The 25,021-nt window shown below is 33.2% G+C and overlaps 2 protein-coding genes across 5 annotated transcripts; one reads left to right on the top strand and one right to left on the bottom strand.

Annotated features, from left to right (window-relative positions):
* Positions 1-5,897: 5,897 nt before the first annotated feature.
* On the top strand, positions 5,898-10,054 carry LOC11442482 (receptor-like kinase TMK4). Its single transcript, XM_003601656.4, has 2 exons — positions 5,898-8,277; positions 9,288-10,054. The coding sequence occupies exons 1-2, from the start codon at positions 5,991-5,993 to the stop codon at positions 9,800-9,802; spliced, it is 2,802 nt and encodes a 933-aa protein (XP_003601704.1). The 5' UTR covers positions 5,898-5,990; the 3' UTR covers positions 9,803-10,054.
* A 3,893-nt stretch (positions 10,055-13,947) lies between these two features.
* On the bottom strand, positions 13,948-21,493 carry LOC11442481 (bifunctional aspartokinase/homoserine dehydrogenase 2, chloroplastic). Of its 4 annotated transcripts, none has more exons than XM_039831594.1 (18): positions 21,269-21,493; positions 21,083-21,135; positions 20,629-20,994; positions 19,069-19,157; positions 18,673-18,976; positions 18,402-18,454; positions 18,098-18,312; positions 17,870-17,957; positions 17,667-17,780; positions 17,416-17,514; positions 16,846-17,040; positions 16,573-16,655; positions 15,889-16,114; positions 15,443-15,588; positions 15,115-15,250; positions 14,623-14,706; positions 14,443-14,535; positions 13,948-14,333 (listed from the first exon to the last, which is right to left on the bottom strand). In XM_039831594.1, exons 1-18 carry the CDS (start codon positions 21,388-21,390, stop codon positions 14,088-14,090), a joined length of 2,712 nt encoding a protein of 903 aa, XP_039687528.1. In that variant the 5' UTR covers positions 21,391-21,493; the 3' UTR covers positions 13,948-14,087. The 4 variants fall into 4 exon arrangements, with proteins under 4 accessions (XP_039687528.1, XP_003601703.1, XP_039687529.1 ...); XM_003601655.4 differs by having other exon boundaries at positions 20,629-21,003; positions 21,269-21,492; XM_039831595.1 differs by lacking the exons at positions 20,629-20,994; positions 21,083-21,135; positions 21,269-21,493 and adding an exon at positions 20,131-20,158.
* Positions 21,494-25,021: the final 3,528 nt, after the last annotated feature.

Raw genomic sequence — 25,021 nt, 5'->3', positions numbered from 1 at the left:
AGCTAAATTGAAGCCTAAGTTGGGATTAATCTTCATCTAAGGTAAGGGGGTTAGTCTTTATCATAATCATTTGGTTAATTCTTTTTCTCTTGTTCTATGCATAATTGATTATGGGAATAAGTGATTATCATGAACCCAATCTTTGAAATTCGTACTTATGTTGTAGAAATATGTTTGAATATGTTAATTTGATGTTAAATGAATTGTTGATGATGAAATTGCAAGTTCATGATGTATGAAAATGGGTAGTTTGTAAATTATGCTCAATTGGTGAATTATGCTATGTTGTTGATGAATTGTAATAAGTTTCATGATCAATAGATGTTGTTGTTGTTAAGTGATGTTATGGATGTTAATTCATGGCTTGGGTATGCATGATTCATAATTTGTTGTTGTGAAATAAGTTGTTGTTGTTGTTTTGGTGAAAATGGGTACTTATGAGTTTTGCTCAAATTGTTGGATTGGAATATTGTGTTGTTGAATTATGGTTGAATTCATGTCTAAATGAAGTGTTGTTGAAGTAGATATGTTGTTGTTGTTGAATGATATCATGGACATCCCATTTTATGAAATAAGTTGTTTGTATTGGTGAAGTTGTGCTAGATGTTCATGTGAATGACCCAAAGTAAAATTTGATATACAAAGTTGTTGATTGAGATGTCTATGTGGTTGGATGAGTTAAACTTGATGGGATTTCTGTTTTTAGGTTGTAGTTGTGATAGTCGAGTCGTTTTGGGAGAAAAACGGGAGTTTTAGGTGAAAATTCAATTGTTAACCGTTTTGGAAAAATGAGTGTTGTGTAAGGCTTTGGAAAATGAATTTGGAAATGTTGAAACTTGAATTTTTCTGTACATTAAGATAGGGCTAAGTGTCAGGAGTGTGTAGGTGAAAACGGCATCGAAAACGGGTTAACGGTTTGGTTTTTACGCGCGAAAACGTGAAAATTGGAAAATCTGATGTTGTCTGTCAAGTAGAAATCGGGCTACGATTTTATTCATCGGGCTACGATTTTGACCAGGTTTTGGGGTGTTTCAGCTCGAAAAAATCGTACTACGATGGGGAAAAATCGGACTACGATTTTGCCTGACCAGAAACTTTTAAAATGCATTTTTCTTCAACCAAATTGTTTCCAAACTTATTTTTAAGTGTAGGGACTTTATCCTAATCATCTAAGGGTGTTTTTATGAAAGAATTAACCTTGTGAAAAAGGGGTCTAGAATCTTTGTGTCGTATTGTCTTATGAATTGTTGTGACCATTCTTGTATGACTAAGTGAAGTTGTATGAATGAATGATTGTATTTTGGATATGATATTAACATGATGTGTTTTATGTTCTCTTACTTGGTATATGAGAAATATTGTAATGATGAGATGATATTGGTGCGTCCATATACATTGTTATTATGGTACGGTATTAATTATGTATGTGGTGATGAATTATTGGTGTGATTGCATAAATGCAAATAAATATTGGTGATGATTTGGTGAGTTGTTGTGTGGACATATGTATTATTATTGAGTTATATGTTCATACATACATATTTGGCGATGACGGATATGTTTATACATCCAATTGGTGATAATTTTGATGATGATGGGCGACGGCCTAAATATTGGTGATGACCGGTGCCGCATGCATATAGGTGCTGTGTCTAGGATCATATCATGAGGTGACATGAGTCCTAGTTGTGAAATTACTTGATGTACTTGTGGTTGTAAGTGATTGATGGTGATGTTTGTATTTGATGTATTGTTGTGTCATGTTATGATTAATTATGTGAATTGATGAACTCATGAAATGTGATTAATGATTATTCATGATAAATGTGATTGGTGATTGGTGATTATGTATGAATAATTATGAATTGATGTTTGGCACATGTGATTGGTGATTGTTCATGATGTATATGATTGGTGATTGTGTATGAATAACTGTGAATTGATATTTGTTCATGACACATGTGATTGATGATTATTGATGTGAGATATTGGAGTTTTGATGTAAGTATATATATGAGAATATTATTATTGATCAAGTGCATGATGTTTAAATTGAAATATTCATGTTAACTGTTATTTGGATTATGATGATGTAATACTTACCCCCCAGTGGATTTGTTATGGACCGCCTGCCTATCTGTATGGATGTGTAGACGTTGTGCAGGACTAGATGCTTGATGAGTTTTTGTGCTTGGTGGATATCGGGAGCTTTCTCCGATATAGGTGTTGAGTCGGTTCTGATCTAGGCTTGTTGTGTCGGTCTAGATTAGGTTATCTTTGGATTTTGTTATGTTGGAGATTACCCGTTTGTTTGGGATTTTTGAGATGCATCTATGTTGATGTAATTTATTGATTCATGACATGTACATATTTTGATTACTCTGGTTTATATTCCGCTGCAACTGTTGATGTTTATATACATGTTTATTGATTTTTGAATTTTGAATGTGGTGTAGCCTCTATTTCTTGAATAAATGTATTATTCGCATGTTTATTTGCTTTAATAGAAATAGGAGCGTTACAAATGTCACTTTACATTTCCAATACAACTTTAATTTTTTTTCTTCCAACTTTTCTCTCACACAATTTCCATCCAATGCAACTTTAAGTTTGTCTTTTTCTTATAAAGTAAGGACAGTTTAGTAAAAGTGTTATGTTTAATGATTATTTCATTACATTCCTTAATCTGTATGCAATTGACTAAAACGACACTCATTTTATTAAATTCATGTTCCAATTTAAAAAATGTTATAATTCCTCTTTGCTAAAAGTACTTATTCAGGAGCTGTGCTATTTACAGCGACAGATTAATTCACGAAAGCATCCCGATGGAAAAATTGGCCAATTATAAACAAATACTTTGCGGAATACATGGGTGGTGATTCCTAATTTTGTGGAATTCAGACAGGTAGTGGTAGCAATTAACACTTCGGGAAACAATCTCTCGCGATACATATCTTTTCCCCTCATTCAAATGATCGTTCTTGTTCTAAAAGTATTTGTTTCGTGTATTTCGTGATCAAATTCGTTCATTCGTACAAAAGAGTCTAATTATACCATTGAGAGAACTTCCTCCAACCTCATTTCCAAAAAAACTACACATGACTTTAGAAATTTATTTTGTGATTCTCTAATTCGTTCTCTAAATGGGATAAAATATGTCTTTTTTCCTCAAATGTATTTTTTTCTCAAATTTCTACGGGTGTTTAAATTTTCTCCTTATTTCATGACATCATTCTTTGATGCAACATGGATTACCTATGATAGAAAGGCAAAATGGAATGCTCAACTCAAATGAGCATGAGCACCACTCTTAGGCCCAAGCCATGCAATACGGCTACATAACAATTAAACGTACTTTCGTAAAAAAAAATTAAAAATTAAGCGACCAATTGGGATTATTTTTTTTACCCAAAAAATTGAAGAAAAAAATCATGTAATTTGCCGGCAATTACTACCACTTTGTTGCTAACACTTCAGTCCCTCTAGATAAGGTGTACTGTAGTTTTTTCATACACGTCCTAAACCAACTCAAATAGGTTAAAGCGTTTACAAAGATACTCGCAAATTATTTATTAGAAAAGTCATCACACTAACATCGAGAGTTGAACTCATATTTATACAGAATATGAGTCAAATCTTTATCAATTGAATTATGTTACTTAATAAGTTTTGGTGTTTTTATCTAGACTAGATAGCTCAATAAGTCAATATTGTTTGTCTTGTTAATTTCTTAAATTAATAGAATTCAAGTTACCCTTTATGTTTAAAAAAAAAAAAAAGTTACCCTTTACAATCTGTTCCAAAAAAAAAGTTAGCCTTTAGAAGACAACATAAGTACAGTGAATTAGAGAAATATAGCTTATACAAGTTAACTTTTGAGATAAAAAATATTTTGAGAAAAATAAGCCAAACTTGTGGAGGTGTATTGCATAAAATAAGGGTTCAAATAACGCTGTAATATAATTCGATGCTAGAAAGGCCCATATCAACAACATATAGAAATAGAATATTACTCTTCTCACTTCTTAAATTGCACAAAAACATACTCAAACGACAATTAATTATCGTTCGACTTTCAAGTGGCAGTTAAATGTCATTGGACACTTTTTATTTTTTTATAACGAAATTGACAAAAAAAAAAATGCATTAAAAAATGCACCTCAGTCTTTCGCTATTGACGGGCCGGTTTGCCAAATTGACGGGCCGGCTTGCCAAATCGTCAGCTCGATATTATTGTGGTGCAATGGAATTTTGGATTCGGCCATCTAAATTGACTCGGCTCATCCTGTTTTTTTTATGGATTTACAGTAGACAAACATAAATTGTACGGGTTAAGTTGGTTTGTCATCCTTAATCAAATCTTGTTTATTTTTCATCTTTTTCTCTCTTTTCAATCTCAAACTCTCTTATCTATTTCTTTCTTATCAACTTATCTTCCAAACCAAACATACATTAACGAAAAACTCTGCTTCAACTACACTCTTACTTGATTCAATGGATTAATCCTAACAATTATTTGCAAAGGATATCAAGTTAAAAAAACAAAAATCATTATGGGAATGTTTCAAAATCTTTAAAATAAATGAAGTTAATGAGTAACAAAAAGAAAAAATGGGAAGCGCAGTTACTTCTTTTGCATCTGGGGCTGACGAGTCGACGAGGAAACTTCTATGAAAAAGGAACAAGAGAATGATAAAAAAAGTTAACGACAGTGTCAAAAGTCAGAAGAAAAGGGTGTTTGGTAAATTAGTTTATGATTGTGATTAACTTTAATAAACCAATTTAATTATTCTTGCTAGTGACGCTTCCAAGTCCTATAAATCACACTGTTAATATACCAAAAACCATATAAAATAATCACATTAAGGACATATGTAATGCTCAGAATAATTCGACCACCTTAGCAGTGGTCTCTCTGAAGGGTCAATAGCGAAGGAGAATTAGATGATGGTTTTGTTTTGTACACACGAAATCTAGTAAGCAACAGTTGGCATTCGTTGGGTCCACATTTGCCAATACCACGAAATACAGCGGTTTATGCATCTAATTCTCCAATCTTCTACTCTGGATGTGGGACCCACACTGTCCCACCGTATTTTCCTTTAATCATGTCATTACCAAAACTCACTTAACACTTAACTGAAAGTAACATTTCACACCAAAATAACCACCTTACCTTACTTTACTTGCAGTAACAAATATATATATTGGCACTTGTTGTCCTCAAATTATATATTCTACACGAAAAAGACAACTTATTTTATAAAGTTCACTAAAATCCTTTCTTCCTTTTATATTTTTTTAGGCGGTAGCTTTTTATGCTTGAAACTAATAAAAAAAAGTTTGCAAAACGAAAATCTAATTTTACTTCTCAGATTTTTCAATGAAATAAGGCAACTCAAACATAACTGGAGTTTTATTTTGACCGAAGATGAACCCCGAACCTTGCATATATTATAACTGAGCTAAGCTTACGAGGATACATAATTGAAGTTTAAATTCAATAATTAATTTGGTAAACTTGATACATAAATAAAACAAATATTTAAGATAATCAGACGAAATGAATTGTTTACAAACTTGAATTAGGTCAAGTTCGAATTAAAAAAAAATGTATAAACTCATTAAATTTCAAACTAAACTCACTATTTTCAAATTGCATTAAGATGAGCTCGACTCGACTTACCTTAAACTTTTTTTTGTCAAGTGATCATATTTATTATTAAAAAAAAAAAAAAAAAGAGTCATACTACATTTATCATTTGCACCACTATACAAATGGATTTAATGCTGTACAAATCCATAATTAAAAAACCCTGACATTATTCATGATCATTAATTGATTATATAGTTTCTCAAATTTAAAAAAGGAAAAAAAGAAGAAAGCAATAACTACCACATGGGGTTAGCTTAGTTATCCCCTTTCTTCATCTAAATACTCTCTCACGCAACTACTTACGCCACACTCTCTTCTCTTCTTCCTCTCAATGGCTCCCCCAAAATCAAAACTCAAAACCCTAATTTCTCTCTCTAAACTCTTCTTTACTTTCTCTTTCCTCCTTCACACCGCCATTGCCGACGATGGCGCGTTCATGTCAAAACTCGCGAAATCTCTCACTCCACCTCCGTCAGGGTGGTCGGGAAACTCGTTTTGCAGCTGGAACGGTGTGAAATGCGACGGTTCAGACCGTGTTACGTCGTTAAACTTGGCTTCGAAATCACTCACCGGAACATTACCTTCCGATCTGAACTCACTCTCTCAGCTCACTACACTTTCTCTTCAATCCAACTCACTCACCGGCGCGTTGCCTTCTCTCGCGAACCTCACCATGCTTCAAACGGTTTTCCTTGGAGGAAATAACTTCACTTCAATCCCAGATGGTTGTTTCGTTGGACTCACCAGTTTGCAGAAGCTCTCCCTGACGGAAAACATCAATCTCAAACCGTGGAAGCTTCCCATGGATTTCACTCAGTCTTCGAATCTCGTTGAGCTTGACCTAGGCCAAACAAATCTCATTGGTTCATTGCCGGATATTTTCGTTCCGTTGGTTAGTTTGCAGAATCTGAGGTTATCTTACAATAATCTCACTGGAGATCTACCTAACTCGTTTTCAGGATCTGGGATTGTGAATTTGTGGCTCAATAATCAGAATGACGGGTCTGGTTTTACCGGTTCAATTGATTTGCTTGCGTCTATGTCGCATTTGGCTCAAGTTTGGTTTCAGAAGAATAAGTTTACTGGTTCAATTCCTGATTTGTCTAATTGTACTAACTTGTTTGATCTTCAGCTTCGTGATAATCAGTTAACAGGTGTTGTTCCATCCTCTTTGATGAGTTTATCGAGTTTGGCGAATGTTTCTTTGGATAATAATAAGTTGCAGGGTCCTTTGCCTTCTTTTGGGAAAAGTGTAAAGGTTACTCTTGATGAAGGGATCAATAGTTTTTGTAAGACTACTCCTGGACCTTGTGATCCGAGGGTTAGTACTTTGCTTGATATTGCTGCTGGTTTTGGGTATCCACTTCCATTGGCGAATTCTTGGAAAGGGAATGATCCTTGTGATGATTGGACCTTTGTTGTGTGTTCCGGAGGGAAGATTATTACGGTTAATTTAGCGAAGCAGAATTTGAATGGAACTATTTCGTCTGCATTTGGGAATTTGACTGATTTGAGGAATTTGTATCTGAATGGTAATAATTTGACAGGTTCAATACCGGGGAGCTTGACGGGTTTGACTCAGCTTGAGGTTTTGGACGTGTCTAATAACAATCTATCTGGAGAGATTCCTAAATTTTCGGGTAAAGTGAGGTTCAATTCGGCTGGTAATGGTTTGCTTGGAAAGTCTGAAGGTGATGGAGGAAGTGGAACTGCTCCACCAACGGATCCTAGTGGTGGGCCGAGTGGAAGTCCTCCGGAAAAGGGTGGTTCTTCGTTGTCACCTGGTTGGATTGCAGGTATAGCTGTTATTGCTGTGTTTTTTGTTGCAGTGGTGTTGTTTGTGTTTTGTAAGTGTTACGCTAAAAACAGGAGGCATACGAAATTTGGAAGGGTTAATAATCCTGAAAATGGTAAAAATGATGTTAAAATTGATGTCATGAGTAATGTTTCCAATTCTAATGGATATGGTGGAGTTCCGAGTGAGTTACAGAGTCAGGGAAGTGAGCGTAGTGACAACCTTCAGGTTTTTGAGGGTGGAAATGTTACTATTTCAATCCAAGTTCTTAGACAAGTAACCGGTAATTTCAATGAAGATAACATTTTGGGTAGGGGAGGATTTGGAGTTGTTTATAAAGGGGAACTGCATGATGGAACTAAGATTGCTGTCAAGAGGATGGAATCTGTTGCAGTTGGAACTAAGGGATTGAACGAGTTCCAAGCAGAGATTGCAGTTCTGACTAAAGTTAGGCATAGGCATTTGGTTGCTCTTTTAGGATACTGCATAAATGGCAATGAAAGGCTTTTGGTGTATGAGTATATGCCTCAAGGAACATTAACGCAACATCTGTTTGATTGGGGTGAAAATGGATGCGCTCCTTTGACTTGGTTACAGAGGGTAGCAATAGCTTTGGATGTAGCACGAGGAGTAGAATACTTGCACAGCTTAGCTCAGCAAAGCTTCATTCACAGGGACTTAAAACCCTCCAACATACTGTTGGGTGATGACATGAGAGCAAAGGTTGCAGATTTTGGGTTGGTTAAAAATGCACCGGATGGCAAATATTCCGTCGAGACAAGGTTGGCTGGAACATTTGGATATTTGGCACCTGAGTATGCAGGTATAGAAATCCTTTTTATCATGCTTCTATTAAGCTCTTATTTTATTTCCATTTTTTGTTATTAGCTATATATCAGTTACTGCACTTCATGCCATGTTTTGTTAAAAGGAGAAGCTTTCAAAAAGTCAAAAACAGTTTGATGGAAAAGTTATTGATATTTAATTCCTATATGTGTTTCTGAACTACTAGCTATGATGTTTTTTCCTTCTTTGGTGGTTAGTAATTTGCATATTTTGTATGTCCTTTTTCATGAGTTTTTTTTCCTTTTAACTTTGTTTTTTCCATAAACATCTCCTTGATGGATGGTTTCGGGGCTAATATATGTTTTTCCATCTAAAGATGAATAGATTGTTAGAAGTGGATGTCAACTAGTTATCATTTTTGTTGCTGTAAATACTCTGGTTACATCAAATCTTGGATTAATCTATGAGTTTTCCTATATCCTTCTAATACCATATGCTTTATAAAGAAAATAGAAAGGGAAAACGTGGATATGATTGATATCTTAAGAAGATAACAAGTGTTTCGTATTTATATTTAGTAATTAAGAGGATTGGTGAAAGACTTGTTATTTTTCTTAGGTCAGTGCAAAATTGCCAATGAGTAACCTTAAGGCAGGGGTTAAAGAAACAAAAGTGGATTGACCAAAACAAAAATGGAAATTATTTATCAAACAGATAAAGTATTTACTAGTAATAATTAAAAATTCCAAATTTATTAATTTCTGTTTTCTTAAATAACTAGAAGCAATTGTTTATTGATTGTTTATTGACTGTTTCTTAACCAGCTTCCCTTTTGCACTATTTTTTATTTTTTGACAAGTTATTGCACTTGTTCGTAGGACCTTATATTTGTTGTTTTGTCATGGGTTTGTGTTGCATTTTCAGAACTGCATAGTTTTAGCCGGAGCCGTAGTATTGTTTAATCAGATGTCAATAGTAGCATTTGCTTTATGCTGGTCTATTCCCTGATTTGTAATTTGTAATAACTGTAATCTTGTTCCGTTGCAGCCACTGGAAGAGTGACAACCAAAGTAGATGTTTACGCATTTGGAGTAGTTCTGATGGAACTGATTACTGGTAGAAGGGCATTAGATGATACTATGCCTGACGAAAGATCTCATTTGGTTTCATGGTTCCGTAGGGTACTAGTCAACAAGGAGAATATCCCTAAAGCAATTGATCAAACGCTCAACCCCGATGAAGAAACCATGGAGAGCATATATAAAATTGCTGAGCTGGCAGGCCACTGCACTGCTCGCGAACCATACCAGAGACCAGATATGGGTCATGCAGTGAATGTCCTGGTTCCTTTAGTAGAGCAATGGAAGCCTAGCAACCACGAAGAAGAAGACGGTTATGGTATTGACCTTCACATGAGCCTTCCTCAAGCTCTACAAAGATGGCAAGCCAATGAAGGCACTTCCACAATGTTTAATGACATGTCTTTCTCACAAACCCAATCAAGTATTCCATCAAAACCTTCAGGATTTGCAGACTCATTCGATTCAATGGATTGCCGGTAACAAAAATGACAACTTCTAATTGCTTCTCATTAAGCTGTTTTGATCAAGCAGCATTGCGAAATTGTATCACAAATTTCATTTGTTTATTTTTTGAAAATGTCAATTTTTTGGTGTTGTTGCAATCTCTCCTGATGTATAAGTCTGAATTGGTTTGTTAGTGTTTGGGATTGTTAGATAGAAAATATTATTATAGAAACGTTAATTGTATGATATATTTAACATATTTTAATTATGAGAAGAATATTTGCTGTATTTTGTTGTGTTGTTTACTAGTGAGCAGATAACGATGTTTGTCCTTTGTCTTTTGGATTAAGCATTTATAAGTTGCAATGATTCAAAATTCCAATTTCATTATGTGACCAATACCGCGTAAATCACCATCAATTAACCAAATGGAGAATTTCTAAACTAAACTAAACTAACAATTCTTTTGTTAACTTTTTATTTTGATATAGGTTGTCATATTTTTTTCTCCTTTCAAGTGGGTCCACCCACATTGTTCGGCATAAATAGAACACTAATATGAGTTGATGTGGCTACACGTTTGTTTGCGCATGTCACGTTGTTGTTGTTAGTTAAGAAAGAGCTGGACAAAGACAGTAAACAATGGTCTCGGAAAGGTGACTTTCCAAAGAGAGCACATGCATGCTGCTGCTGCGGGTTCCATTTGGAAACAACACATGCAATGATTTGACTTTATAGATTCCTATGCCTTCCAATCCGGAACCACGGCGTAGTGGCGCATGTATCCCCGCCGGACGGGACTAATTTGTCTTGCTTTTTTGGAATAATAAATTAAAATAGATAATTGTTAATGTTTGACTTAAATGATATTGTTCCGATGCCGGAACTCAAACCTAGTTTCTCAAAGTTGAAGAGAGTTTCTTGACTTCTCTAAAAGTTTAACTTAAATTTTTAAGATAATTTACTTTTATTAAGTTGTTAACCAATATTTTAAAAATTCGATAACATGATCCGTAGTAGTATAAGTATTTGCACATGGATATTCTGAAATCTAAACATAAGCCCCATGAAATAAACTAGTGCCTTTTTTTCAAAGAAAAGATAAACTAATGATTAATTGTTGATATTTACTCTCCCTATTGCTAATTATAATACTTTGGAAGGTTAGTTTGTCTCTAAATATACGAGTATCTTATTAGCAAAAAAAATAAATATTAAACATACGAGTATCTAAATATTTTTAGCTACATTTATTATTTATTCCAAACATATTCCTTGCATTGAAAAATGACTATTTAACGTGTTCGTATAAAAATGGTAATTTAATACATATATACAAATTATAAATGTAACCGTCCTCGTGAGCTTAACTTAGTTGGTAAGAATAATACATATAAGGTCCGACATTCGAACTCCGGACACCAAAAAAAAAATTATAAATATTAATTGAACTGATATAGTGAGATCTAAAGAAGGTATGAAGAGTCACCGTTGAAATTTGGGAGTAGATAAAAAGTAAGTGATCCTTCAAAAAAAAAGTAAGTGTTATGCAAAAGAAGTGTGCAAGAGAGAAAGTGAAAAAGAAATGTTATTATTTTGAGAGCTCCACGGTGAAAAGAAAGTGTGGAAGAGAGAAAGTGAAATGAAAGAGGAATTGGAAGAAAAAGATAGTGAAAAGAGCGAAAAATTATGAGAGGAAATTTAAAACGATTATCAAGATAAAATAGGGTTTAGTAGTTTTTTCTAAATTACCTTTGAAGAATGGTGGGTAATTTACCCACCAACCAATTAAAATGAACAATTTATTTGTGGGGTCAAGATAGTTCATGAATATGTGCTTATGTGGCTAATGTGTATTGGTTGGGGTAAATTACCCATCATTCTTTCATGGGTAGCCTAGTTGTCACCGGGTTTAGTTAACCGGGACACTTTTAAGGATCTTAAATTTAGAAAGTATTTTTTAAAAAGTCAAATGTTACAAATTTCAATGCATTGATTACACATATTTTAATAAAAGTTTACTATTAAATCTTCTTATATCATATCATGGGGGTACTCGTTAACATTTTCCTATAAAATATCGTTGGGTTTAAAATGTTATGAAGCTTTACTGAAACTTAAGTAACAAGAAAGGTGATTATAGTGTGTGTGGTGTGAATTCAATACTTAAACAAAAATTAAAGAGTAAGGATAGAGAAGTTAACACATGAGTTATTTTGATTCCCCAAACGAGGGTTAGTCTAATCTTCGCAATTGTGAAACTTTTCATATGGTGCTTGAGAATGTTCTCAACACATGCACCTTCGATTCTTTTTGCCTCAACATGCTTACACAATTATTTTCTTAGCCTCTACATCCTTACAACAATATTCACTCATTTAATCTGTACTACTTAAAGAAGATTAAAGGTGTTTACAAGAGTGTGATTAGGGCTGGGATCTGCTATCATTCAATAGATGTAAGGTTAATTTGAATACATACATAGGATAAATCCTCATATCTATATATTTTTCGCAAGAGGTATTGAAATGATGAACACTTTGATCAAAGTAGGTTACAGTTGAGTGCAATCTCTTGATGTTTAATGTTATGAAACCGAATGATATTTATACGTGAGTAAAGTTTTCAGAAACAGCTTGATGAGCAAGCTATGACTATAGTCGTTGGTTTTTTTGGTATCCAGAGAAACGTGTCAGTGCAATTGAGAGAGAATTCTGGTCAGCTATGTTATAGAGAAATGATTTAATGGATCAGTTCATATGATTTATGACTGTCATATCTTTGTCTTCTGATGAAACATTTTCAAGATGGATTAGAATGTTTATATGTAATTTAGAACTTGAGTTTTGAGTTGCTTTCTTTTTCTTGATTTTAACCGGTCTCATAAACCAATGATTTTCCTTATGATATTTGAGAATGATCAAAGGACTTATTTAGAGTAGACTTTGTTTCCTTTGAATTTGTTATGACTTCTGATCATAACATATTGAACTTGTTCTAATTAAACCGCTCAAGAGAATTGATTAGTGAACAAACAAGATCAAAATCTTTAATGACTTTTCAATAAAGTTTGTTATCTTGTTCTTTTATGGTTGATAGACAAAGTGGTAAGAGTCATTGGAAATCCACACACATAAGTGGATGAATTGAAATTTAAACTCGCGTCCGATCTTACAATTTTGACATTTTTACTAGTTAAGCTAGGATTTACGGACAAATATGTTATATTTAAAACATCAATTTAAGACTATTGCCTCAACATTTTAAAAAACTAAGTTTGGGCGCATGATTTAGTAACTATAGTCTATATATTGATAAAGTAACATTTGTTATCTCATATTTCACCATCACCATGTTGCACACACCAAAAATAGATTCTATGAAATAATATTTTGATGTGATAAGAGAGTAAGGTATGATTGGACCATATAGAACCTTATTTACTCTATTAGTGCAAAGTTGTCCAATTCCACACAATTTGAGATTTTATTAAAAAAAATACAAATATCAAAGCAGATTTTGATATTATCTTGTACACTGATATTCTTTAAAGTATACTATATAGAAAAACAATGTAATGATTGTAGGACAATTCAATCTAAGCAAATCACAATAAATACTTATGAATTACATCACATCCATTTTAATCAAATGAGTAGAGACAAAGACTAATCAGCAAATTAGCGATGAAGTAGAAAGAAAGTAATAAGCACACAACACGCCTCTAAGAAGAAATGTGATTTTGAGCTGTCGTCAAAGACAGGACAAATTGAGTAGTTGAAAATGATTGGAAGTTGAAAGTGATTGAGATATGATTATATTAAAAAGGAAAGTTTCAATTATTACAATTATTTTGCCCCCTCTCATTGTTTTTGAAGATAAAGATCAGAGGGTTACTGGTTTCATTGGAAGTTTAGAAGATTTGGATTTCGGAAGGCTATGAGTGGCAAGTTTAAGTCCGTGTTTGTGTATGCTAAGAGTGCGTTTGATCTGCTAAAATATAAAGAACAGGCCATGACAACTCAAGTTGTATTGTGTTTGATTTTAATATTGTTCATGGAACACCAAGATATATATCATCACAAAGAATATATTATGGAGTTACACTTTTAAAATTTTATATCAAAAAAAGATGGACTTTTAAATTGTCAAAAACTCCCAAAAATATATTGACAATTTACTTGAAGTTAATCTGCAATGCTTATAATGAAAGTCTAATTTTTATTTTATATTCATACACATACACCAGAACTAATGTTACACTAAGAAGAAAGGGATCAAATTATATGCTACAGAATTTATGCTAGCAAAAAGACAGTATCTAAGATGGAGCACCAAGATATGAGGCAAGTCGCAAAATGTCGCTGAATATTCCACCAGCTGTGACTTGTGCACCAGCTCCTGGTCCACGAACTATCAGAGGCTGGTATCTATATCTTCTTGTTGTAAATGCAATGATGTTATCTGAGCCAGATAATTGTGCAAATGGATGATCCTTCTTGTATCTTCGTAGCTCGACCATTCCCTTTTGATTGGTCGCGTCTACCACTCCCACGTATCTCAATACCTTCAAACATTACAAATGCTCTTAAACACTATACTATGAAGAAAATGTCATGGTGGAAAAACTAATAGTTTGTACTTTGTAGGTTCCAGAATACGGTCTAGTTACTTACTTCTCCTGCAGTGTCGGCATCTTCTTGTTTCTTTGAAAACTCCTGGTCAAATTTTGGTAATTTCTGCATAAACTCTTGAGTTGATGCACTAACCTGCATAAAATCATCAAGGTATCCATGTTTAGTGCAAAAGTACATACTATTACTTAGAACTGTATAATTAATGAAATCGGTTCTTACTCTTAATGGTTCCGGCACAAGATTTTCAACCGGAATATCAGAAAGCTCTAGCTTTAGGCCAGATTCCCTTGCAAGAATTATCACCTGTAGAACCACAGGAATTTAAAGCTAAATGATTACAACCAGAAGAGGATTGAATCAAGCATTTAAAGCTATCATGAACCAAGAAAGCTGTCATTACAGTACATGCTCCGGCTAGTTCTCATGAAATCATGTAATGTGCATATTTTGAGGTTGATTACCAGCATGAAATCAACTTGTGTATTTCAAATGTTTCTATGGTTTTTAGTATCTGAACATTTTAACCATTCAGATTTAAGCTTGAAATCAAATACAAGTTTATACATGTAAATCAAATTTGAAACCATGCTTATATATAAATTCGAGGTTCAATGTTTTGCGAATACAAAACAAACATCCACACATTTGGCTTAATTCAATTCAAAATGTGAGAATAAAATGTGGCAGATATGTTAATATTGCACATTTCACCTTTCTTGCAACATCAGTTCCAGACAGATCATCTCTTGGATCTGGTTCAGTATAACCTGCTTCCTTTGCTTCAGCAACTACCTCACTAAAAACTTGCCCATCCTTGAAGTTATTAAAGATGTAACTCAAAGTCCCACTGCAAAATCAGAAGTAATACCTTCAGTTTGAAAGCATAAGATCAAATGAACAAAACTTACAGATAATGATAATCCTTGAATCGGTACTTTTAATTTATATGTCCCTTCAAAGAGGTAAAAGTGTGGATAGACGTGAAGTCTGATCCACAAAAAGGACAAGTGGAGGAAGAAAAAAAAAGTTTGAAGTGAACCTGAAGATGCCTTCAATTTGCAATATTTTGTCGCCAGTTTCGAGAAGGCCTCGTAAAGTGCCAATAATGGGAAGACCAGCTCCAACAGTAGCTTCATAGAAGTAATGTGTGTATGATTGCCTTTGAAGAGCTCTTAACCTCAAATACTAGAAGCAGAGAGAGAGAGAGAGTAAAGATGAGAAAGTCCCAAAAAGAATAACTTGTGAATCAAATAGTAAAGAGTGTGTTATTCAATTATCTTTCTCATGATAAAAAATCAATTATCTTTTCTTTTAATGCATTAGTTAATTTTTTATGAACATAATGAATTAGTTAATTAAAAGAACTTAAGAAACCAACAACATTTGCCACTGGTATGGGATCTCAATTTTTAGCTGAGAAATTTTATTATGTTGATTGAAGACAGCAAGGTTACATAACAGCCAGCGAAAGGACATCGTGTGTACCTCACTAAGTGGTCCTGAATTTGCCTTTTTATTGGGGGTGATTACATGTATTCCCTTGCGCAGCCAGTCATCATAATGGCTTGCTATGACGGAGTCAGCTGTGCAGTCTACTAAAACCGTGTTTGGTATAACATGATTTCCGTGTACATGTTGAACAAATTTTTCCAAATCAGCCACTTCACCTTTTTCCTCTCGAATTTCTCTCCACTTTACTAAGTCGATTCCCCTGCAATAAGAAACTATAGTTCATCATAACTGAAGTAGAACCAAATTAAAATGACTAATAGAGCAGAGATAAAGCCAAGGACATCAGTTAACAAATTCCAGGATGCACACTGCATATCAAAGAATTTTTCCTGTCAACAGATGAATGTAGAGTAAGGAGAGTATCAAACCAATAACTTTCCAAAAATGTTTATTTCATTCCACCTGGAGATCTAGCAATCACAGTGATCAGGGCACTTTGGCCTACCAAAAAGTTAAGAGTGAACAGGGCTATTGCCAATTTCTATCATCTCAGGAAGAACAAATTGAATTGATAACAGAATCATATGTGTAACATCTGTTATTTACACTCAAGTATGCTCATTTGCTCACAGTTGAGCCTTCATTGTTGATTAAGCAATTTCACTGTTAATTCCTTAGCATTCAAGGGATTTAGCAGCTCAAAACAATTTGACTTACAAATCATCAAGGAGCATCGACTTTGAACCCATGATCCCCATTACACGCAAATCAATGTTTGATTCTTCTTTCAAAGTTGCTGCCTGCGTGAACAAATGTTACATGAATTAATCTATCGAACGGGAAGCCATTATGCTTGTTGGATCCCTGCATAAACATAATACTTGTGGACCCAACGAATAAAATTATGAAACTGTAACCAATTTATAATACTTGAAATCACTGAAAGAAGCACGGAAGGCATACACAGAGACTTATAAACAGAAATTGTACCTGATCCCTTAGCTGATCAAGTAGTGTGCTCCCAATTAATCCAGGTCCAATTATGCCCATTGCCATTGTGGTTTGTGAGTTATAAAATCTGGAATGGACAGCCCGCAGAGCCTTTATAGAATCCTCTCGCTTAAGAACAACAGTAACATTGTACTCAGAGCAACCTTGTGCTATAGCAAGGATATTTATGTTGGCCTGTTTCATTTATAAGTTTGACCATAAACAAGTTAGACAAATGAATAAATAAACAAATGAAAACACCAACATATCAAAACATTTCCTTCATCTTTATTTGATATCTTTTTAGCGATCAATATTTTCCCCTCTTCTTCCTTAATGTATTTCACCTGATTTAAGTCTTGTTTTTCTTTCACTACTTTTAGCAAGTTTATAGATACCTCCTTCCCTTTATTTATTGTCTAGGGGATGGTATAGCCCATAGAAATTCTCTTACTTTAGCTTCACTTATTGGCTTTCAAGTGTCTTACTAAACTAAAATAAGAACACACTCATAAATTTACATAACATAGTATTCTAAACTTAACAAAAATGGTCATACAAGTACGATACCTGAGCCAATGCATTGAAAAGGGTGGCGCTAACTCCTGGAGTACTTGCCATTTTCTGGCCAACAGCTGCCAAAATACTGCAATTTGAAATGACTGCAACCTGAGAAGTGGTTACATACTTTAGATTGTTATAAAGTTGTTTTTGAAAAGAAGTGGTTACATACTGCAATTCACAATTGAACAAAAGAAGAAGAATTTGGTTGCAATCAAATTGAAATAAGCATGTTGTTATAGCAAAATTGGAGTTGGCACCTGAGAAATACGCCCAGCAAACAAAGCGCTGTCAAATATAGATTCCAACACCTCAGCTACAGCTTTTACTTCTTTCTCAGGCACAGCAAAACATACAGAATGCTCACTACTAGCCTACACAAACACAGTTAAACATCATGTCAGTTTCATAATGTAACTGTGGAAAAACAAGGGAGAGAAACAACAAAAGCTGGTGAGTGTACCTGAGATATCATAATAACATTGGCTCCAACCTCTTTTACTGCGCTAAAAATAGTACTGGCGGTACCTGGAACACCAGCCATTCCAGTTCTACAAAACAAAACAACGAGAAAAACATTATAGTCTACAACATTTGGGAGTAGTATTTAAGAGTAATAACAAGAAAGCATCAAACAGCAAGAAAGCAAATTTCATTCATTATATGAAATGTCAGCAATTCTGTGACTCACCCTTCTACATTTACAAGTGCCAAGTTGTCTATCGTTGTAAAGCCTTTGACATAATCTTTTAATATCTTCTTATCTTCATTTTCAATAATAGAGGGATGGCAGATCTTAGTTCCAGAAGCAGAGGTGTTGAAAATATTCCTTATTATAATTGGTATGCCATATCGAATAACCGGACTAATTGTGCGTGGATGTAAGACATTTGCACCAAAATAAGACTGCACAAGATGCAATTTGAAAGTTTATCTCCTGAATTTTAAGGACAAAAGAAGCTTTTATGTTTTCCACTTTCCAGTGTGCAACTTACCATCTCCCATGCCTCTTGATAAGATAGCGTCTTCAAAATCACGGCATCACTAACTGGAGAATATATCATTTATGCAGAATCAAATACATGTTAAGACAGTCGTGAATAAAACAAAACTAAAACATCATCAATATATAGAGAGTGAAGAAGTAAATGAAGAAAAAAATGCCATGGTATGTATCGATATAAGTATTATTAGAATTAAAATTCGATGACCATCGTATAATATCCACTGATGGTGAAACCAGCACATGAAATAAGAAGAACAAACCTTTTCTAGGATCTGCACTATATACACCATCAACATCGGTCCAAATGGTGACTTGACGTGCCCTGAATATCGCGCCCATAATTGCTGCGGAGAAGTCACTTCCATCTCTCTTGAGAGTAGTGGGAATGTTTTGAGGTGTGCTTGCTATAAATCCAGTAGCAATGATTACCTTAGATGGATTAAGAGAGTACCATTTATTAAGTCTTTGTTCAGTTTCCAAGTAATCAGGATCAACTTGATCAGCATGAGTAGGATTTACAATGAGGACTTCCCTTGTATCCATCCATTTGCAGGGAGTCCCTTTCTGCAAAGTAGAAAGGAAGCATGATGCAATCAACACAACTCACATAAATATATAAAAACAAAGTGTACTTATTTCTTATTAAAACAACATACCTTCTTAACAACATAAGACAATATTTGTGCAGACCACAGCTCCCCATGTCCCACAACTAAGTCAGTAAAGGATTCTGTAGCATGACCAGCTGCAAGGTATTAAGTGTGTTATTAGAACCAGAAATTCCTTTTAAGTAACAATACAGATGCATAAATGATTCTTTCTTTATTCCAAAAAATTAAGCTTAGCATAGTATCAGATCAAATAAAAGCACTTACAGTTACAATCCTCAGCCAAAGAATTTTAAGTAAGAGAATAATTTAGTCAAAAAAAAAAAGAAGACAATGATTAGGAGTTAACAGGATCACAACTAAGAAAGGACCTTAGGTCTAAATAAAAAGGGATAAATTTTAGACCATATCAAAAAATATTTGTCGTTTATTTTTTCCTGTTAGTAATGCTCTTCCACGTCAACTGCACTGCACATGTCTGTTATTTGCTGAACAAGTTGGTATTTTAACTCAGCATATTAATGATTTTGTTGCCATGCATGATGAGAGAAATGAAAATTTAAAAAAATAATTCCATCAATCATGAAATTTGAACAAAGTACTGAAATATTTTAAAATTATCATCCAAGACAGAAACTCCTCTAGCTCTTTGATCACAAAAAAAAATCATCTTACCATATGCACAAGTACACCAAAACAGGTAAATATGTATCATTGTCAACCAAATCAGAAAGAACAAAGATGGACCAGATAAATATAATAGCTTATAAATAATAAAAATGGAATGAATGAATAATGGAATATATAAATAGTTAAATATATTTTTAGTCTTTATAGTTATCTAGAATTTTGATTTTAGTTTCTATACCTACACTTTTGTTTCTATAAATTACAACTTTGCATGCTTTTCTTAGGGGCTAAAAAAACGTGCAAAGAACAAAAAGTAGGTATAGACACTAGACTCTTTTGGCAAGGCCAAACTGTTAGCTTATAGTGGATAGTTTATATCATATAAGTTTGTATGATCAAAGTAGAGCAGCTTGGTAATGATTCTTATCAACCATTAATTTTATTAAACACTTCAAATTCAATATGCTCATTTGCGATTACCGAGCTTATCCATTATCCACTACAGATAGTTATTTGGTTAAGGCTTTGTTTGGTAAAAAAATAGAAGCTAGTTGATAGTGGATAACAAATAAACTAGTTGAGTTGTTCAAAACCACAAATAAGCTAATTGATAGGGTATAAGCTAGCAACAAGAATTTGTAGTATTTAGTAAAATTAGCGATTGAACTAAATTATAAATATGAAATGATATAAATATATTTTGAATTAGTATTTAATTTTTTCAATTAAGATGATAAGTATAAAATTTACAGAAGAAAACAATAAGTTATAAGCTACAGGCTCAAATGTTACTTGAAGTAGCTTTTTTAAAAAACACTTTAAGCTAGTAAAAAATGTTATAAACTCGTAACAAAAAGTCAATACAAAACAGGTCTATTTTAGTTGTACGAACTTATAAACTATAAACTCAAAAATATTCCTTACCAAACAGAGACTAAAGAAAAAGAACAAAAGAGAGAAAGGTAAGTGAAGTTATACCTATATCAATAGCTTGAAGCATTGCCTTTAAATTTCCAACATCTTGATGCAAATTTGACAAGAAAGTAGCAAGATCATCTCCATCAAATAATTCACTTGCAGTTAAGCTATGCTTCTCTTCAACAGCATCAAGTGCAGATATATAAGACTTATCCTGAGCTTCAGCCTTGTGGATGAGATCATACATCATATCTGTTACTTTTGACATAGCAGAAACCACTACCAATTTTCTCTCAGAATCATCATTGATTATTACATCTGCAACATTATTTATTCTTGCTGAACTTCCCACACATGTTCCACCAAATTTGTGAACTGACCATGTTTCTCCTTTTGGTAGCTTTTTTTCCTCTACAGCTACATCTACTGAAAAATCTGATAAAACATTTTTTTAATTAAATTATTAGCATAATAATTATGCAAAATTACAATAATGATTAAGTGAAATATAAACCTGTAAGTGAAGAGTGTATCTTGGTTCTTGGTGAGTCTTTCCACCATGGTAAACTAAAAGCAAGAAAACAAGAAAATGTAGGGGAATGAATGAATATAGTGAAGGTAACGTATATAACATGATAAAGAAAGAGATTGTTGAGCATTTATGTGGTATATAGTTAAGGAAAAAGAAAAGAAAAGATACCTGAGGGAATGTGAAGATTGAAAGGTGAAATTGTGGCGTGGAAAATGTGGAAGTGAATTAATGGAGAAGAAAGATTGGTGGATCACATTCACATTCACGGGGCAAAAGCAAAACAACACCATTTGGCAGTGAGTGAGTGAGTGAGAAACAAGAAAGAAGAGAGAAAGTGAGTGAGTGTGTATTTGTGTGTGGCGCCTAGCTCTCAGTTTTTATACTGAAATTTATAATATCTCATCTGACAAAAGTTTGGTTGGTGTCAAGTCTGATTGCACATTAATTATTCAAGTCTCAAGATTCACTAATAGAAAAATACTTGTATTTCAGTCATTTTGGCACACTGACACAATAAAATACACTCTCTACAGCTTGTACGATCACAGTCATTTGGCACATTGAGAGAGTAAAAAATTCATACTCTTTCAAATTGTAAGGAGCACATGCTCTTTCTAGCTATCCTTATAGGTTAGGTCAGCGTATATCATGAGTGGAGTATTATCTTTTTATAATTTTACAATTTTTTATTGATAAAATGTGTCTTATTTCTCATAGGGCGTGCTTGGATACTTTTAGGGAGTATGTTGTTCATCGTAAGGAGCTATCCGACTTTAAGTATGCACATGACTTTTTTTAAGAATGTCCTTTTTGATATATTTAGGTGGGCAGGAGTATAAGTGAAGAATGAGGTGCTTGTGAACTTTCTCACTGACCAACTAGATAGAAGATCGACACTTAGGCCTGATGTTATGATGTACATTGTATATATGAGTCGGAGGAAAATATGCATGTGAGGACTTGCATGGGGTTTCACGACTTGTGGGATTAGGGGTCGGAGCTTTGAGGGTAGGACATGCAGCCCTAAAAGCGGCATCAATCAAAGTGGTCAAACGCGAGACAACGTGTTTTGACAATCAACATGTTTTTATACCATTTACATTTGACACTTTTGACTTCCTAGCACCAGAGGTTGTTTACATTCTACTTAGAGTTCAAAGGGTCATGCATAACAATGTCATGTCTCCTAGGTCCATGAACGTTGTGTTTACGATGATTGATTTTGTCATCTAAAAAGACTTAATAGGGTAGCTTCTTGTCCGCTTGTTTTCCATTCATGTGTAATTAGTCATTTTTACACACTAAAATTTATATTTAGGCAAAACTTTTTTTTGAGAAAAATATTTAGACAAAACTTAATGTTACTATTCAACTATGTGCACTATTCATAAGATATATTTTGACTATATTTTTATTAATATATAGACAATTGTTACTGCATAAGATGCTTCTAAGAATATCTTCAAAATATCAAACTTTTTATTAATAAGTAGCACTAAATAATGACCATTTTATAAATGTCCCAAAAGAATTTGGACTTTGTTCTTTGAGATTACTCGACTAAGATCTTACCATTGAGTTAACAATTCATGGGCAAAAAACAATTGTGGATTAACATTTTTTTATTGTGTTATTACTAATAATAGCAAATTAGTATAATGTTAACTAAATAATTTGGCTCAAATAATTAATGAGTTTCACCAACTGACGACTTGTTCAAAAAAATTTGAGTTTTGGGTAGAATGATTCTCAGTCATGTTTTATTTACCTTAAGAATCGAATGATTAATACAAAAAAAAAATAGTATAGTACTTATAAATAATGAAATGTTTTTTTATGAAATGTTTTTTTTCTTAAAAATACAAAAAGAGTTTTTCTAATTACATCCTGTTTAATTCTGGTTGCACCCTAAAATGACAAAATTACCCTTTCATAAAATTTAATTTTCAAAAAGACTCTTCCTTTTTTCTTGGTTACACCCTAAAATCCCTCTTCAGTTTAAGTAGGTGATGTAAACTTAGTTTCAGTAGGTCATGTAAACTGAGTTTAAGTGTACATACTTAAACTTAGTTTAAGTAGGTCACGTAAACCGAATTTAAGTGTACATTTAAAAGTTCAACATTGTTCAATGATTCTACGTAATCTCAGTTTAAGTATGTACATGTAAACTTAGTTTAAGTAGGTCATGTAAACTAAGTTTAAGTGTACATACTTAAACTCAGTTTAAGTAGATCACGTAAACTTAGTTTAAGTAGCTCATGTAAACTGAGTTTAAGTATACATACTTAAACTCGGTTTAAGTAGGTCATGTAAACTGAGTTTAAGTGTACATCTAAAAGTTCAACATTGTTCAATGATTATACGTAATATCAGTTTAAGTATGTACGTGTAAACTTAGTTTAAGTAGGTCATGTAAACTGTGTTTAAGTGTACATTCTTAAACTCAGTTTAAGTAGGTTATGTAAACTAAGTTTAAGTAGATTATGTAAACTAAGTTTACATGAACCTACTTAAACTGAATTTAAGTTAACCTCAACAATGTAAAACTGAAATTGTCGTACAGTGCAATTGAACAAGAAGAAAAAAATTGAAACCAACGTTATTGAAAAAGAATCACTTATTTATATGCAATCGAGTATGAATGAAAGATGTTTTAATTCACTCTTTAATCTTCCATAGAGATTAATTGAACATCAGGATTGTTTGATCGTTGGTGTGTGAAAGAGAGTGAAATTTTAGAGTGACAATGGATGAAATCAAGATTTTAAGAAAATTTATATAAAAGGACAATTTTGGTATTATCAAAAACTTTTTAAAAAAATCGGATGTAACCAGAAATATATAGGGTGTAAATAGAAAAACTCATACAAAAATTTACAAATAGCTCTTTGATTCACAATAATTGTCATTATTTTAAGAAAGTTTTTAATGAATATCCACCCTTTCATTAATTAAAAAAAATCAATTATGCATAAACACTTCAATTTATTGATGTACAGTAGAAAATTGTGTTCGTAAACAGCTTATTGAAAAACTAATCTGTTTGGTAGGGTGAATACGAGGGTGACTTTTGGCACAATATGTTAACTGATCTATGTAAATCTACACCATGCACCATCTCGGGTTGAATTGGATTGTTGTAGAATTTAGTTTGGGAGGTAAAACTTGTCCTTGGGGTCAATGTACTTTTATGTTTGGCAACCATGTTTGGGAAATAATCCATCAACAAAACAACAGGTTGCATCATTAGAGTTTGCAATGATGATGATATTTCCTTATTGTTTGAGAAATTGGTTCATATAAGAAAATTATGAAATCTTGCTCCTTATGTGGACATTCATAATACTCGTCCTTTTCAAGGATAATGATTGCAATTTGCAATTTTAAACTTCTCTACACCAATTAACAACGCAAAATTATACTAGCTAGCTCCATTTTGTTTTACAAGACCCCTACAAATTTTTATGGGTATTTTTATGAGATAACAAATTTGTGTCTCCCAATATAAATTTATTATGGGTATTTTTGTGAATGCTTATGAAAGTTTGAAGATGATTTTATATCAAGACAACAAATTAGAAAAAGTGGATTTTATAGTCGAAGATAGAGCAATTCTTATATGGTCACAAATCTAAATCAAATTTATTTGGTCACACATACAAATGTAATAAATTTAAAGAAAAATTATTTAGTTACATCAATCAATTTCATTCTCTTTTAAATTTTTTTCCATTTGTGAATGTATGCCCAAATAAAATTAATTTAGGGTTGTGTTCAAGTTAGAATTTCTCCTGAAGATAGAGGGAGTAATGAAAATCTTTTTCTCTTCATTGATAATCCTTCTACAAATTGATGAATTTCAGCGCCGCTGCCAATAGGAGTCTATTTCTTCTAGGGAGACAACCTTAGCAAATCTTCTAA

The sequence above is a fragment of the Medicago truncatula genome, chromosome 3 (assembly GCF_003473485.1).
Source record: "Medicago truncatula cultivar Jemalong A17 chromosome 3, MtrunA17r5.0-ANR, whole genome shotgun sequence".
NCBI classification, from domain to species: Eukaryota; Viridiplantae; Streptophyta; class Magnoliopsida; order Fabales; family Fabaceae; genus Medicago; species Medicago truncatula.
The sequence above is the reverse complement of the archived record's forward strand: the minus strand, read 5'-3'. Positions and strand labels throughout refer to the sequence as shown.